Raw genomic sequence first — 16,016 nt, 5'->3', positions numbered from 1 at the left:
TTGGGTCTTTATTTAGAAGTTTGGTGATGGTTTTGTGAGCAGAAACAGGCTGTAGGAACATAACTCGTATTTGTATCAATTAACCTAAGATCAAATTGGTTTCGTTACATGTCATTTTGATTCAAGTCCAAGTTTCCGAGAACCTGTCAGCAAAGTCAAGTGAGGACTTAACTGTATTTGCAATAAATGGTCCATTGGATAATATTTAGCACATATTTAGAACTATTCTAAAAGGCATTTTTTTTTACCTGGGTCCCAATATGAATCTCAAGGCAATCACCAGAAAAAATTTCAGGCATATCTGCCTGCACTTACAGAAGAATCTAAACCAGAGATCTCTTTGACTTGGGCAAAGGACAAGCTATCTATTGTGGAAAAATCTATAGAATATGGTAGAATAGGGACCCAGGTAGTATTGTTGGATACTGAACCAGAATTTTAACAAGCCTGGGGCAAGCAGCCTGAGAAATATTCCCAGTCATCTTTGTGGTTCATGATGTTGTGTATACACAAGAGCATATGGTCCACTGACTCTGATACAGAAACCAACAGTCTTCTGTATGCTGAAAGAGTACTTGAACTGTATATCAAAGTAAATGACACGTCTTAAATATTGCATAATTTTTAAGAAATCATGTTATAAAATCTTCATAGACTTTAAATTTTTGTCACCCTAAGGTAGAGTGTGCCCAAACCCACTCAGGCAAGGTCCCGTAGCTTCCCCAGACCACGGCTGCACTGTCCTCTCTCTGTGTGGTTGAATTAGCATGGCTAATGGTTTGTTTAGAACTTTCAGACTTATATTTATTTGTTAATGAAATGGGTTGGCAACTTTCCTTCCTGAAATTTTTATTTTCTGGTTTTGTTATTAATGTTATATTGGCTTCAGAGAATAAATTGGGGAGGCATTTTTGTCTACTTTCTGAAATAGTCTAAGATTTAAATGCTCTATTCTTTGAAAATTTGGTAGAATTCACTATTATGCTCTGGTTTGGTCTTTTCTTCCTGGGAAGAATGCTAATCAGTGTTTCCATTTCTTTACAAGTTATAGGACTAGCCATGCTTCCTGTTTCTATGTAGGCCAGTTGTAGTAAATTTTTTTTTCATCTAGGAATTTGTGCATTTCATCTAAGTTTCAAATTTATTATCATAAACCTGTCAAAGTGTTATTTTATTATCTTTTAAATCTCTTTTGTGTCTGTTATTTCCTCTTCTATTTAGAATATTCATTTTCTGTTAACTCTTTGTATTTCATCAGACACTCCAGAGGTTGTCTATTTTTTTAGACAACCTGTCCTACCTTTAGATATTTTCCTTATGACAGATGTGGAATATTTTGTCAATTCAAATTCTATTATACTCATTACAGAGTATATTTGTTAATTTAATTGCTGCAATATCTGTAAGATTTTCCCAGCATCAATAGCAACTCAATACTCATTAGCCACAGTAACCTAGCCTGTGCTTTAATGTCCCTTGAACCAACTGTATTGTTACAGCTGTGGTTGTTAGATTTATTAGACACTAGATTTGGAACATGAGAGACCAAATTCCAGGTCTGCTTTTTACTCGAGGTAAGAGAGTTAAACTCTCTGAACCTCAATTTACTGCCTTTTTTATTATTACCTTTTCTAACGGGTCTGTTTGTTATAAAATGTGTTTATCTGCATGCTGATGCTCACCATCACCCCTTCCTTACCTGTGTAAAAAACAAAACACACAACAAAAACACACCCCTCTATCAAATGTTCAGAGTCAAGTGAAGCTTCTGGAAGTTTAGAGGAAAACGTGTGAGGCATTGTTCTCCCGGCTCTGATAGTCAGATCCAAGAAGCTTGCTGAGGCTTCCACTCTGTCGTCCTAAGCTATTTTTCTATACTTCTTGGCACTCTCCCCAGAGAGTCGCAAACAAGACCATGATAAGTCTGGCCTTCGGGAGAAAATCCAGTACATCTGGTGAGTCCAACAGGCATTAGTTTTGTTGAGCAAGACGTGGTCGGGTGTGTGTGTGCGTACTTGGAGGGAGTAGAATTTGATGGGGAAAGTTGTTAGGCTGTTACCCTGGGCTGTGGAAGTCACCAGGAAATCAACACACGGACCCTTACCGGACTTCAAGTTCATGCATGGTGCCGATGGGATGACAATAAGCATGAAATGAGGTTGTGTACATGGAAGTGTTTTCAACTGGAAAGCACTTTCAGAATAGCAGGTTTTTATAACATTGTTGAGTGTGATGGTCCCTGATGTTTCAAAGCCCTGCTCCCCATCTCCCTCACCCTCAGGCGCCTCTGTGATTGCTTTGGGTCTGCAGCACGTCCGGGCTGGGGTGGGGAAAGAAAAGAATCTCAGACCTGGGCTGATCCGCCCGGGGTAATGATATTTTGTTTACTTCATGTGGTTTCCTTCGGAAAAGCTTTACGACTCTGGGCTTCTGCCACTGAAAAGTAATTGCAGATTTACTGCGCCCCAAGTCTGACTTGCAGGATGTTATTACCAAGCTACACCTGGGATAATATTGCAGAGGTACCTGTGAGGAGGAAGTGAGAGCAACACTTCCTGCCTTTTGACGTAAAATCTGACATACATTCTTAGGTCTAGGAGAGAGGACGTGAGTATTCGGACATCCTTTCTGCCCGCTACTCACTTCCTGGCTTTAGAAGTGAGGTTATAGCTGGTAAAATAGTTACTGCATGTTCCCAAGGAAGAGACATTACGGTTACTTGTGCTGAGGAGGAGCCTGCTGGCAAGTTGTTGAGGGTCGGAGTCAGTAAACATCATTAATCCACGTCCTCCTGGCACTTTCTGTAATCAGTGATACATGTGAGACGGTTTTTATTATTTGTGTGTGTGTGTATGTATTTGATTACAGTCTATGGCAGTTCCCAGGTTGTTGGTTGGTATGGCCTTTCTCCCCAGCAGATCAGAAAACCCTCAGACGCAGGAAACTGAATGTCCAACTGCTTCTTCACCCAGCAATGTCTAGTTCCCCAAAGCACGCAGAGCTGGGGCTTAATTTGTGTACAGTGAGTGTACAAATGTGGTGATACTGTCAAGCACTTACGACGCTGACAGAGTTAGAAAAGAGATTGCTGTGTTGCGATATGTTTTTCTCATTTAGATTTCGTAGCAACAATGACAGCAACAACAAACAGTAGTAACCAGTGAAACCTGGGTTCCAGCTATATGCCAGGAACCGTTCCAAGGGGCTTTATATTATTTTTAAAAATGATTGAATCCCCCTAACAATCCTATGAGATAGGTACTGTTACTATCGGCTGAGGAAACTGAGGTACAGAGAGGTTCCACCTCCCACTAGAAGAAACCCAGCTTGTGAGTGCAAGGTTTATTGTTTATATTTTAAATTATTTTACTTATTTTTCAATTATAGTTGACATACATTATTATATTAGTTTCCAGTGTAGACAGTGTAAGTGGGCAATTGGGGATTTGAACCCATACCCTTTGACTCTGGAGCTCATCTATCAAAAATGCTTTGTATTGCCTCTCTGAGGAAGGCATTGTTTTCCTCCTCTTCTAGATGAGCATTCTGAGACTCAGACACCTTAACTGCCTGCCCCATTGTCGCCTACCATGTAGCTAATAAACGTAACTTAAAAATGTACCGCATGCTTTTACGCAGCACACAAGCACAGCCTGCGCTCCCCGTGGGAGTCTGGGTCAGCCATCGAGGTCAGCCACATTCCAGGAGAATCACAGAACAGGATAGCGCGAAGGGCACTGAAACGCAGTCCGTCCTTCCACGGAGCGGAAGAGTCCTTTCTGCAGCATGACCGGGAGGTATCTCCTCCCGTTTCTGCTGGAACGTTGCTAGCAACAGGGAACCCCCTGCCTCGCAGCACCTTCTCATACTGAACCCGAATATTACCCAATAATTCATCCTTACTGACCATGGCTCTACTCCCCTTCAGAGACGCACAGAGTGAGGTTACCCCAGCCCTCTGTTATTCAGGCTCCGGAATCTCTTTTCTAGGTTAACTCCTAATAATGGCACCTAACCGTAAGGCATGTACGAATGCCAAGTTCCTTACACGTTTTTTTACTCATATTAATTCCTTTAATCCTCACAACAATTCTATGAGATAGGTGAAAGAAATAAAATGAGAGACTTTCATTTTATCCCTGTTATACAAGGATAACAGGTGGGACAAAAGTAGATGTACAGTTATTTGTATGTACAATGATACAATAATTAAGAAATAAGCCCTGGCTGGCGTAGCTCAGTGGATTGAGTGCGGGCTGCGAACCAAAGCATCGCAGGTTCGATTCCCAATCAGGCCACATACCTGGGTTGCAGGCCACGGCCCCCAGCAACCACACATTGATGTTTCTCTCTCTCTCTCTTTCTCCCTCCCTTCCCTCTCTAAAAATAAATAAAATCTTTTTTAAAAAAGCTTTGTTTAAAAAATTTAAAAAAAAGAAAAAAGAAATAATAATGAAGAATAAACTCTGTGTTTCACATATTCACAACTGTATAAACCCACTTTTGCCCCACGCTGTATTTTATCTTTTCAGTTTGGGCCTGTGTGAAACTCTTGAAATCTTAATTTTGTCATCTCAGGTGCTGGTTGTTTCTCCCAGCCCCTGTGTCCATCAAAGCAACACCTTCCACGCCCGTCAGACACGAGGTTCATCCGTCACCACCTTTGGGCTCTGAGAGGATGTGGACCAGGAGCCCAACAACATCTGACTTTTTAATTGAGGTTGTCTGTTTCTTTGTGGAAAGCCTAATGTTTAAATTTTATCAGTTTATAAGCTGCTCGAGATGCTTTGTGTGTTTCTTCAGCGTAGAGCCACGATCAGTGAATACAAATTATAGGGGTAAAATTTGGGTTTAACACAAGAAAAGAGGGATAAGAAAAACATGTCAGACACAAATGTCTTTTTAAACGCATGGTTTTTAAAAATTTTGTGGTTGGACAGACAGGATTCTGGCATGAGCATTTGGCCATGTGTAGAGGTAGCAGCAGGACATAAGGAAAAGCCATTAGGACTGGAGGCCTTGGAGCTGACAGTTCAAATCCCAGCTCTGCCAAAGGCCACTATGTGACCTTGGGCAAGTCACTTCAGCTCTTCGTGCCACCCTCCCCTTGCTTGTCAGGGAGGCATGATAATGTTCTTAGTTTACAGAATTGCTTTCAAGTGAATTGCTTTTCAACTAGTATACTTCAGTCACTTAGAGTCGGGCCCACTATGTCATAAGTAGTCAATATTTGCTACTTATTATCATTGTTCTAAGGCTGGAGTTGACAAGTGACAGCCAGCAGGTCTAACCAGGCCCTTGACCAATAAAGTGTTCCTGGGTTGCAGCCACACTGCCTGTGGCCTCTTTCATGCTACCGTGGCAGGATGGAGTGGTAGTAACAGAGACCCTGAGGCCTACAAAGCCCCCCAGAATCTCCACCTGGCCGTTTCCAGAAAAAACTTGTCAACCCCCATTGGACAGGGTAGAGGATGTGAACTGCTGACCTCTCATCTGTTACTTCTCTGTCGTGCAACCTCTGGCCTCTGTTCTTTCAGTTATGAGACTCCTCTTCCTAAAGAACAAACATGCAAAGAATGATATCTTGGAGATCCTATTAACTTTGTTATTCAACTTGCTCAACAAGTCCATGTTTTATAGCCAGACATTTGTGTTAATTGGTGGCTATAGATGTGAATATTAATTGTTTTCCCAACACTAATGAGCACTCCCCATGTGCTGGACTGTGTGCTAAGCCCCGTGCATGTGTTAGCTCATTAAATTCTCATAGCAAGTCTCTGAGGCAGGCACTACTACCGACCCCGTTCTCCTGATGGGGACATGGAGACATGGAGAGGTTAAGGGAATTTAACTGCACGGTTAACTACCTGCCACAGTCAGCAAAGTCAAGATTTGGTGTGGTTCTAGGACTCTACAGTTGTAACTTCTGTTAAGCAGTCCCTCAACTTTGAGGACCTTACGATTCCACCAGAGACAGCTATGTGCAAACAGATAACATGTGACATGTATGTGTTGAAATGTGTGTAAGATGACTGGCACAGCGCCTTGTGTGACATAAGCCGGCATCACGAAATCTATGTCCTGATGCTGTTGTTGTCGGTGGAGGTGGCCACAAAGCGTGGGTGGAGCCGAAGGGAGGCATGCCTGGAAGGCTTCAAGAAGGAGGTCTTACCTGAGTTGAGACTCACAGGATGTAGAGAGGAGTTTTCCAGAAAGATTTCCATGCAGCGGAGACTGCGTGTGCAAAGAACAGAGGCTGGAAAGAACATGGTGGGTTCAGAGAATTGAACCCTGTTTCTCTACGGCTGGGAGCTGAGCCACGCCGACTAAGTCAGCTGAGAGTCAGCTGAGAGGAAGACGGGAGGTGGGCAGGGGCCAGACTGTGGAGGGGGTCTGGGACAGACCCGAGTCCTCCAGTGGGTGTCTCTTTCGGGACAGAGCCCCGTAGTTGTCTATTCATTTAATACTCGCTCCCCCAGTATGCACATGTACCCGGGACTGGCAGTGCCTTGGGCCAGGCACCCAGTCTCTGCCAGGGATGACCTAACGCTCAGGGCCCTGCCCAGGGTAGGAATTCATTAAACATTTCTTGAATTAAGGTAACCAAACCAACCGGCGCACCTCTGGGTGAGTGTGAGACTCATAAGACACTTTCCTTGAGTTCAGCTGGCATCTCTGGGGACAGGAGGGCTACTTAGTTGAAGAATCAAGGGAGGTTACAGTGAATGACAGCGCTGTCTGAAATAAGGTAATTTTGAGGGAGCTATTTTCTTGGAGGCCAAAAACTACTCCACAGTTCATACCCAGTTAGTTTCACTCCTGGCTCCACATATTAAAACCCAGCACCCTCGCCCACGATGTCCTCGTGGCCTCACGGGAACCCTTGGGGCCTTCAAATGTCTTTTAAAATCCCACCGTGAAGGACCCACCTGGTGGCACGGGAGAGGACTAAGTAGCAAAGGGAACACAAACAAGGACTCTTACAGACCGCGCTGCCAGACCCAAGGACGAGTCACCTGAGCACATGGATCTTATCAATGAGCAGGCTTCTGTTCGTATGTGTCGGGTGTTTGTAGGGTTTGGGGGGAAAGTCAGAAGACACACCAGCCTGAGGCCTAAGAAGACAGTACACACTTTGACAGGGCTATTTGTTGGCAATGACACAGCCGGTAAGATGAGAAAAGAAATACTCCTTTTTTTAAAAGAAAAAAAAAAAACGTCAAAAGAGGCGGCTTCCCAAAGAATCATAGACTGTTGGAAGAGCGGGGACCTTGGTTCCCTCCCTTGACGGGTGAGGAAAATGAGCTCTGGGTAGTGGAGCGACTCGCCCAGGGCTGGAGAGCTCGTTAGTGGCAGGCCAGAACTGTGATGCGCGTCCCCAGCTCCCGGGGCGAATTTTCTTTCCACCTCCCCTCTCAGCCAGCTTCCTGGAGGATTAGCAACAGCTTCTGAGAAGCTGATAGTACCACTTTCATCATGTCTTGGTCTTTTTGGAAATATTGATGATCTCCCTCTGCATCTTTCCTTTCTAAGATGACCTAGAAAATGCCATTAAGGGAAAGTCTGAGATGGCATTTTGTCAGCAAATCCCACGGTCACCGAGCTGTCCCCAACTTGAACGTTGCACCAAAGGTCCAAATACACAGGGGTTTTTTTTTTGCCTCCAGCTTTTCCCTAAGTCACAGTGGGAAATATACACTTTGTGTTCACATCCCGTCCAGTAATGAAATATTTCCTTTCCTTCCTGTAATCTGGAAATCGAGGGTTTTGTTGTTTTCTGTTGTTATTTTTAGGAAGAAACCTTGCGTGTATCAGAGGGACTCGCTCTCTGGCTCCTCAGAAACCAGGCTGGTAGGAGAGCTGATTGGATTCGCCCCCAGCATTTCCTCATTAGTAGCCTGTGCGTGCTTTCCTTTCCAAGGTCACCTGGCTGCCCCAAGAAAGATTTCCTTGTTGTACCTCGGGGTCTTTGCGAACCGGGGCTTTACCGAGTGCTTTTTTGAAGTCACAACTGCCTGTCCTTCCGATGAAAATCCGGCAAAGTGACTTGTGGGTTACGGGTCTCCTCCCCTTTCTTTTACAATGGAAGCCTGGAATTTTAATTGCGCAACCACAGTTTTTAATTTGTGACGCCCAGAAAGGAGATAGGTTCTTCATTAGTTCTGATTATGAGGTGCCTTGAACCTGGGCCTGGCTGCTGCTTGATTGGTTTCTGCCACTCTTTGCCCGATGTGACTGCCCATGTGCCCACGGAGGTGTGATTATTGCAGACCCTGGCTGTTCAGTTCCGCCAGGTTGAGCCCTCTATTATGAATACATATGAGTGTCTTAAAAGGAATTTATCAAAATGCCATCATTTAATAGTTCAGGCTTACAAAATCACGCTCCCTTATGTTTCAGGCAATAGCTTTTTAATTGGCTGTTTTCTCACAGTACATAAAAACCTTGGCTTAAATACACACACACACACACACACACATCCAATTAATTTTTCTAAGCTTGAGAAAGAGTGTTGCCTCATGGTTAAAAGTAGGATGGTGGAGCCGGGTTGCCTGGGTTTAACTCCTGTGTCCGCCACTTGCTGGCTCTGTAACTTGGTGTGTGATGTAGCCCCTTTGTTACTGCAGCGTCTTTGGTAAAATGCAGATGATTGCAGTGTCTGTATCACAGGGTGGTTCCGAGGTTCAAGAGAGTTAACACAGTTCACGGAACTTAGTCATTGTGCTTTTGACTGATCGCTCCAACGTACTTACCTGCATGTATGTGTTATAAAATCCAGTGTGTTAAGCTGATAGAATTAGGGATGTCTCCCTATGGCAAAAGCTGAGAGTTGTCCCCTAATACCTATGCTCTTCTTCTTTTTTTTCTCAGTAATAATTTCCCTTCCCCACCAGATTTAAAACAGTTTGGCACAGTGTTGTCCAGAGTTTAAAGTAAATTTCTTTTCCATCTAGAAATAGCCATGTGACTACTTTCTGGCCAGTGGATTGGGAGCAGATATAATGGATCAACTTCTGAGAAGTGGCCTTAAAAGAAGAAGGATGGTGTATCCTTCCTGTCTTCCTTCTTTCTACTGGTGGGAATTTGGTCATGATGGCTGGAGCTCAAGCAGCCCTCTTGGGTCATGAGATGGCAGGCTAGCGTTGCAAAGCAGGAAGGGGGCAGAAATCCAAGGCCCTGACAACTTTGGAGAACAGAGCTACCCTAGCAGCCCTTTTCTTTTACTGTTTTCTTTTGGTAAAAGAAAAACCTTTTATATGATTTAATACACTACAATTTGGAGCACCTACTACAGTCAAATCTACTCTTAGGTAACACCTTACCCTCCCTGAATTCAATCACACACTCAGTATTTGGATATTTTATTTGGTTATTTTATCAATCTGTTAGGCTGCTTTTTAAAAATCATCTCTAGAAGAGTTCCCCAAGCTTTCATTTGTTTCCTGACACATAGTAAATACTGTATTTTTAGGACTATAAGACACACCAGACCATAAGGCACACCTAGGTTTTAGAGGAGGAAAATAGGGAAAAAAATTTTTTGAAGCAAAAAAATGTGGTAAAATATTTAATAACCTGTGACCCTGCTCCACCACCGCCCCCCACCACCACCCCACACACACACAACGAGCCAGGTAAGCTACCTTTGGACCATAAGCACATCCCCATTTCCCTCCCAGATTTGGGGGGTGCGTCTTATAGTCCAAAAAATACGGTAGACTTGTGGCTTTGTCTTTGTCGTCTGATTGGAGCTGCTACTGCTGTCAGCGTTTTCATGAGTTTCTGTTCACAGAGCCTTATTTCCTTGCGTGCACCACTTTCTTAGATTCTATGCTGCTCATTGCCCTTGAAAATGATTCCTAGGGGCTCTTTGAAGCCCAGGATGAAAATGCCTTTCTCCACAAAGTGTTTGCACTTGATCCTGCCATGCCTGTAGAGGCTTGTCCATCTTGGAACCTTCTTAAACCAAGTTCAAGGTTTAATGCAAGGCCTCATGTCATCAACGCACTTGCCTTCCTCCTTCTCCAGGTTTGCACTTCCTTTGATCGGAGACCATGTCCTGTCATGTCTCATGGACAGCACAGTCCTCAGCACATGAAAACTGATGAATTTTGGCCACAGGAATAAATCTTTAAATGATCATGCTGACCTTCTTACCTTATTTACTCTGTCTTTATTTTTGGTTGGTTAGTTAGAAGGATTACTCTCTATTAAATGCCATTTCCCATTTCCAGTGGGGTGTCCCTTCTTGCTGTGTCTTCTCTAGCAAAAAAAAAAAAATCTTCAAACAGTTTCAGCTGATCCTTGAGTTTCCTATATATCAATAAGTATAATTCAACAATATACAAAGCTAAACAGTGTTCTAGCTTCTACTAAACCATCTTTAGAGATGAAAAACTTAGTATCTTCAAAAGAGATCTATTTATTTCAGCTTTGGACAGCTTACATCTGTCCCAAGTTTTAGACACTTGTTCTTAGGTATGTCTGTGGTTTTCTTTAAATATATCACACAGAAATAAATAATATTCCTAAAATACAGTGGCCATGAATAACCCCTCTTCTTCTATAACTGCATCCTGTGCTAGTAAGTTTCCTGTAGCCACGGAGCTGTTTTCCTCCTAATTGCACTGATGTTCAGTTAAGACCCTGAAATCATATTTTGCCCTGGCTGGCATAGTTCAGTGGATTGAGCGCGGGCTGGGAACTAAAGTGTCCCAGGTTTGATTCCCAGTCAGGGTACATTCCTGGGTTGCAGGCCATGACCCCCAGCAACCGCACATTAATGTTTCTCTCTCTCTCTCTCTCTCTCCCCCCTCCCTTCCCTCTCTAAAAATAAATAAAAATATTTAAAAAAAAGAAATCATATTTTCAAATATGTGTTGGTACTAAATGACATCACCTCTGTCTTGAGTTAACATGGCTGTTTTTGATATCTAAGATTGGTTCTCCCCGTATAGATCCCTATTACATGCCTGTGGGTATGTGTGGTCTGCTTATTAAATTGCCGTGAACCTAATCTGCCACTAGTGCTCCTAGATCCATTTTTCTCATGAGTTCTCCCAAGGTACTTTATGCCTGTATGAAACTTAGCTCATTCTGCTTTGTGCCATAGTTTATATACTTGGCTTATATCGCTGTGTCCTGCGTGGGGTTCCCTAGAAGCAGTGGCTGCGTCTGGGGGCAGAGAGGCTTCTGGAAGGCCATGAAGAGTGCTCCAGAGCAGGGGGCAGCTATGGGCTGTTCTCAGCTCACACACAGTGGTTTGGATACAGGTGCCTCACTGGTAAAAGGGATCTGAAGGGACATCAACAGCAGCAATGACAGTCACCTGGGATCTTGTAACTCTGGAGAATGGGAGCTACATGTTTTCTGTTTCTGTAGTCTTAGGAACCTGGCGCTATGTCTCGTACAGCAAAGGCACCAATTTACGGAACTGAATCACCTAAGATGTAGAGGAGGTACCCTCTAGCTTGCACCCATTCCAATCCACTGCCATTGGTCCTAACAGATACCTGTAAGGGACTTAGCCAGGTCCTGCCCAAGCAGCAGAGAACCAGACCGTGAGCGATACAGGACGTTTGTATCATGTGCTCCAAGAATCTCGTTGCCCTGTCAACTTAGAAGGTGTCTAAGGACCACGTGCTTAGACTCAGAATAGGCCTCAAGTAACTTCTTGAGACCAAGAAAAGGTCAAAAGGCAGAACTTCAGCCTGTTTAACTCTTAAACTATTTTTTATTCTTTACATGTTATAAAGTAATATATGCATATGACTGAATGTGAAGATGGCGTAAAAGGGTAATGAATGAATGGGAGCGGTCTGTTCCTCCAGCACTCTGTGGTTCCCACTCCTCAGAGCTGACCGCCATTGACATCTTGCTGTGCTTCTACCCAGAAATAGTTGTAGATGTAGAAGCATTTACAGTTACAATTTTACACACAAAAAGAGTACAGTATATGTTCTGCTCTCTACTTTTTAAAATCTAACAATAGATCTTACAGATCTTTCTACATCGACACATCTATATCTTATTTTTTAAATGACTATATAAATGTCTTGCAATTTATTTGATCTGTCTTTTTTTAGTGGACATTCAAGTTGTCCCTAGTTTTCAGCTCTTAATATAATATTTTTGCTATTACAGATTTTTTGCCATTAACAACACGTGTTCTGTGCATTTCTTTGCACATATGTTCTTAGCACTATAAAATAGGAAAGCCTGTTGCTCTTTCTCAACAGAACAAGGGTGACGTGGGCATTGAATGTGGTGACCAGATTCCCTTTGTACTGAATATTACATGTCTCTCAGCCCGTTAGCTTCTTGTTCTCTGCCCATGTGTTTTTCAGCCTCTTTCCCAGAATGCAACTTACAGTCAGAAAAGATAGAAGTTGCCCCAGTTGAAAGAAGCTGAATGGAATTCTCAAGTTCAGGCCATCATAGTAGCAGTTTCTAAAAACCGGGTTGGTACACAATTTAAATAACAGGGCAGCTATTATGAGAGGACCGGAATTTTGGAATCTAGTTCAGTATTAAGAGCTTGTCTAATGCAAGTTTCACAGATGCAATCAGATTTCCCGGGAATTCAGCCCTGATGCACTTAAAGGAGCTTCTTGTCTTTTTTCGTTTTTGCTCGCAGTGAAGTACATGCGGGAAGCCACGCCCTACGTGAAGAAAGGCTCCCCGGTGTCCGAGATCGGGTGGGAAACGCCACCTCCTGAATCCCCTCGGTTAGGGGGCGGCGTCTCGGAGGCTCTGTCATCATCATCGTCATCATCATCCTCGTCGCAGCCCTTCTCCTTCCACAGAGACCGGAAGAGCATCCCCCTCAAGATGTGCTACGTCACGCGGAGCATGGCGCTGGCCGACCCCGAGAACAGGTAAAGGGGACGGGAGCTCTCCGGGGCTCAGCAGCAACTCGGCCTCTGAGGTTTCTCGGGGGCTCTTGCCGGGGCTGTGCCCCCGTTCTGGAAACGCTCGGTGGTTTCCATGGAACACCCTGGAAGGGCAGGGCCGAGGCATGTGCGTGTTCAAGCCAGGCTCCCTCCCTCGCGTGGTCCATCCTTCTTTCTCCTTCCCTCTGTCCTCACGGAGAACCTGTCTGTGCACTGAGCTCTGGTTCTGGAAGGAGACGAAGAACTGGGGTCGGAATCCTCAGGGTCTTCTCTGGGTCTCTGCCAGGGTCAGCTTGGGTGACTTCGGGCAGGTTTCTCAAACCGCTAGATCTCCCCTTTGTCACCTGTAAAAGGGGAATAAGCGAGACACACACCTCGATTGTGAAGATTCGAGGAGGAAATGGATGTGAAGAGCTTAGCACAGGACAACCTTCCATGAATGGAAGCTATAATATCATTCATTATCAGTGGTAGGCAGCAATGAGCAAATCAGCCCCTCTGGGCCTCAACCGCGTATTTGGAGAATCAGATGGAGGATAAAGCTGTTCTTTACTGTAAACCTCTGTTCAAGCTCTTGGGAGAAAGAAGTGGCTCTCGCCCAAACGTGGGGTGCTTTTCCCAAAGTCTGTACGTGACTTCTCAGGCCACAGCACAGGCAGATCCTCCAGTCCATGGAAATTGTGAGGAGTCCAGCCAAGACAAGCAAATATTTACCTCATAGGGACAGAAAACATACATCTGGGAGGAAAAGAAGAGAAAACAGAGAGAAGAGAGAGGGGAAGTGAGCCAGCAAGTGGGGAGTCCTGGTGACCTTTGCCTCCACATTCAAATGCTAAAAATAGGGACAACCGCTGGCCCTTATTTCTAACATGTGCAGGACAGCGGCTCCCACCCGAGTCGGAAGTGTTTGACTAGGTGCGGATTCCACGGGGAAAAGCCAAAGGGAATGGGGGCCGGAGGCGAAAGATGCCTCTTTGGCTCACAGCTCAATGCTTTTTTTTGTTTCCTCCCTAATAAGCTCTGTCTGAGGAAGCTGCTGGCCTTTCTGAGTCAAGCCAGCTGCAGGACCCACCCCGCTGCCCCGCCAGCCCCTCCTATGTCAGGTGCACCTCCGCAGAGAGCAGAGGTCTGCGGTTGTGAGAGAGAGCCAGCGGGTATCAGCAGAAGATGCGTCAGAGCGGGCAGGCTGGAAGGAGGCAGAGCCCTTAGATGATCCACTCCCATCTGTTCTCTGCTTTGTGTCCCCTCAATTTCTGCCGCTTTCCCTGGGCGAACGGTGGATGTCCTGGTTACTCTAAGGTTCCTCTTCCCTGGGATCTTAGCAACCTATCGGACCTGCCCTTTCCCCCAAGAGTCTGAGGTCTAAGGTTTCAGATCTGATGAATTTATCATTTATCAAGTGTCCGCCTTGTGCTGGGCGTTATGCCAGTGACTTCAGATCTGAGACTGAAAAGTGTCAGCCCACAGGTGTACTCAGCCCACAGGTACGTCTTTCTGATGGTCTACCCAGCACTTTAAGGAAATTTGATCTAGTGGTCACTCGAATAGTTGGGAATTTGACATCAAGAAGCCAGGTTTCTGCTTTTCTAGAAAAAATCGGAAGTTCAGGTGATATTCGGCCCACGTTGCTGCAGGTAGGGCTCCAATCTACAGGCACCTGGTAAAGGCTTCCCCTTTGACAAGGAAATGAACTCTCGTCTTCACTCCAGTCGCCTTCCACTCAGGCTACCTGCCTGGTCTCGCGCATTTCCTGCCGAGTCTTTGAATTTGTAACCCTGCCGAGTCCTCTTAACAGCCCTCTGAGTTTCTGTCACTGTCCCCATTATAGAGATGAAAAACTGAGGCTCAGTGCTTCTATAAGTTTCCAAACATCATATAGCTGATCTATAGTGTAGCTGGGCTTCAGACTCATGCCTCTTTCCCAGAAAAACGCAGAGACTAGGAAGCTTGGTATACTGTGCAAGTGATTAATGCACTGGGGAGAAAGTGCAAGTAAATGATTCCTAGGATTCCTTCCAGCTCTGGACTGCCATCTGGTAACATTTCTCCCAAGGTATTTCATTGTATTTTAAAGCAATATTGTGGGAGCCATCTTAGTTCAAATATTGAGAGTTTTCTCAGTCAGGCCCATTGAGGGAACATGGTTTTAAACTTTGAGATCAGGGCTCGTCAGGTTCACCAGTGATGCGTGTGCGTAGGCCTCCCGGGTGGCAAGGGAGAGCCTGTCCTGCTAGCGTGTGAGAGCCGTCAGGGCAGGCCTGCCTGGAGTGACGATCCCGCTGAGCCAGAGGGTCCCGGTGGGGAGCTTCAGTCCAGGCAGACCCAACACTTCCAATAATAAGATTAACCTTTTCCAATGGTGACATCTATCAGATCACCAGGATGCAAAGTGTAAATATCTTACAGTTTTGTCCATTAGACTGAATGAAGTGGAAAAATAAATATTAGGGACTTAGGTGAGTCTTGACCCCAGTTGAAGAGGAGAAGAAAGGGCGAAGAAAACGAAAATGTTATGGAGCTCCAGTTACAGGCTTGGCAGAGTGTAATGTGCCCGGTCAGAAATGTGGGCTCTGTGCCGAGTATGAGACACCTCGAAGCATCCAAGGCACATGCCAAGCAGCAACAACAACAGAGAGCATCAGGGGTTTTTTGTTATTTTTTTTTAAGATTTTATTTATTTATTTTTAGAGAGGGAAGGGAGGGAGAAAGAGAGAGAGAGAGAGAGAAACATCAATGTGTGGTTGCTGGGGGCCATGGCCTACAACCCAGGCATGTGCCCTGACTGGGAATCGAACCTGCGACACTTCGGTTCGCAGCCCGCGCTCAATCCACTGAGCCATGCCAGCCAGGGCCTGAAGAGCATCAGTTTTGATCCTGCTGTGTGACAGGGTGAAATGCAGATTGAAAAGCACAAATGCAGACAAAGAAGGACCGACCTACACTAAAGGCCGGCACTCACAAGGATGCATACCAAATGCCCCAGCATTTGGGCCTTTAGAAGAACCCACAGATGATGCAAGAAGACACAGACACACACTGACATTAGGTAATCTAACACAACACTCTCAGTCCGTGGCCAGGGCAAGTGGGCAAAAGGTAAAGAAAGATATAAAAGATCCAAAC

At 44.9% G+C, this 16,016-nt stretch overlaps 1 protein-coding gene across 1 annotated transcript in view; it reads left to right on the top strand.

The window, feature by feature from the left end:
- The window catches only part of SNTB1 (syntrophin beta 1), a 198,263-nt gene that overhangs the window by 84,495 nt on the left and 97,752 nt on the right, over positions 1–16,016 (top strand). Inside the window, exon 2 of the mRNA XM_028534020.2 lies at positions 12,638–12,878. Coding sequence (XP_028389821.1) covers positions 12,638–12,878 — 241 coding nt within the window. The remainder of the gene's footprint in view (positions 1–12,637; positions 12,879–16,016) is intronic.

Source organism: Phyllostomus discolor, chromosome 7, assembly GCF_004126475.2.
Source record: "Phyllostomus discolor isolate MPI-MPIP mPhyDis1 chromosome 7, mPhyDis1.pri.v3, whole genome shotgun sequence".
In the NCBI taxonomy this organism is placed as follows: Eukaryota; Metazoa; Chordata; class Mammalia; order Chiroptera; family Phyllostomidae; genus Phyllostomus; species Phyllostomus discolor.
Note: the sequence above shows the minus strand (reverse complement) of the source record. Positions and strands in the feature narration are given on the sequence as shown.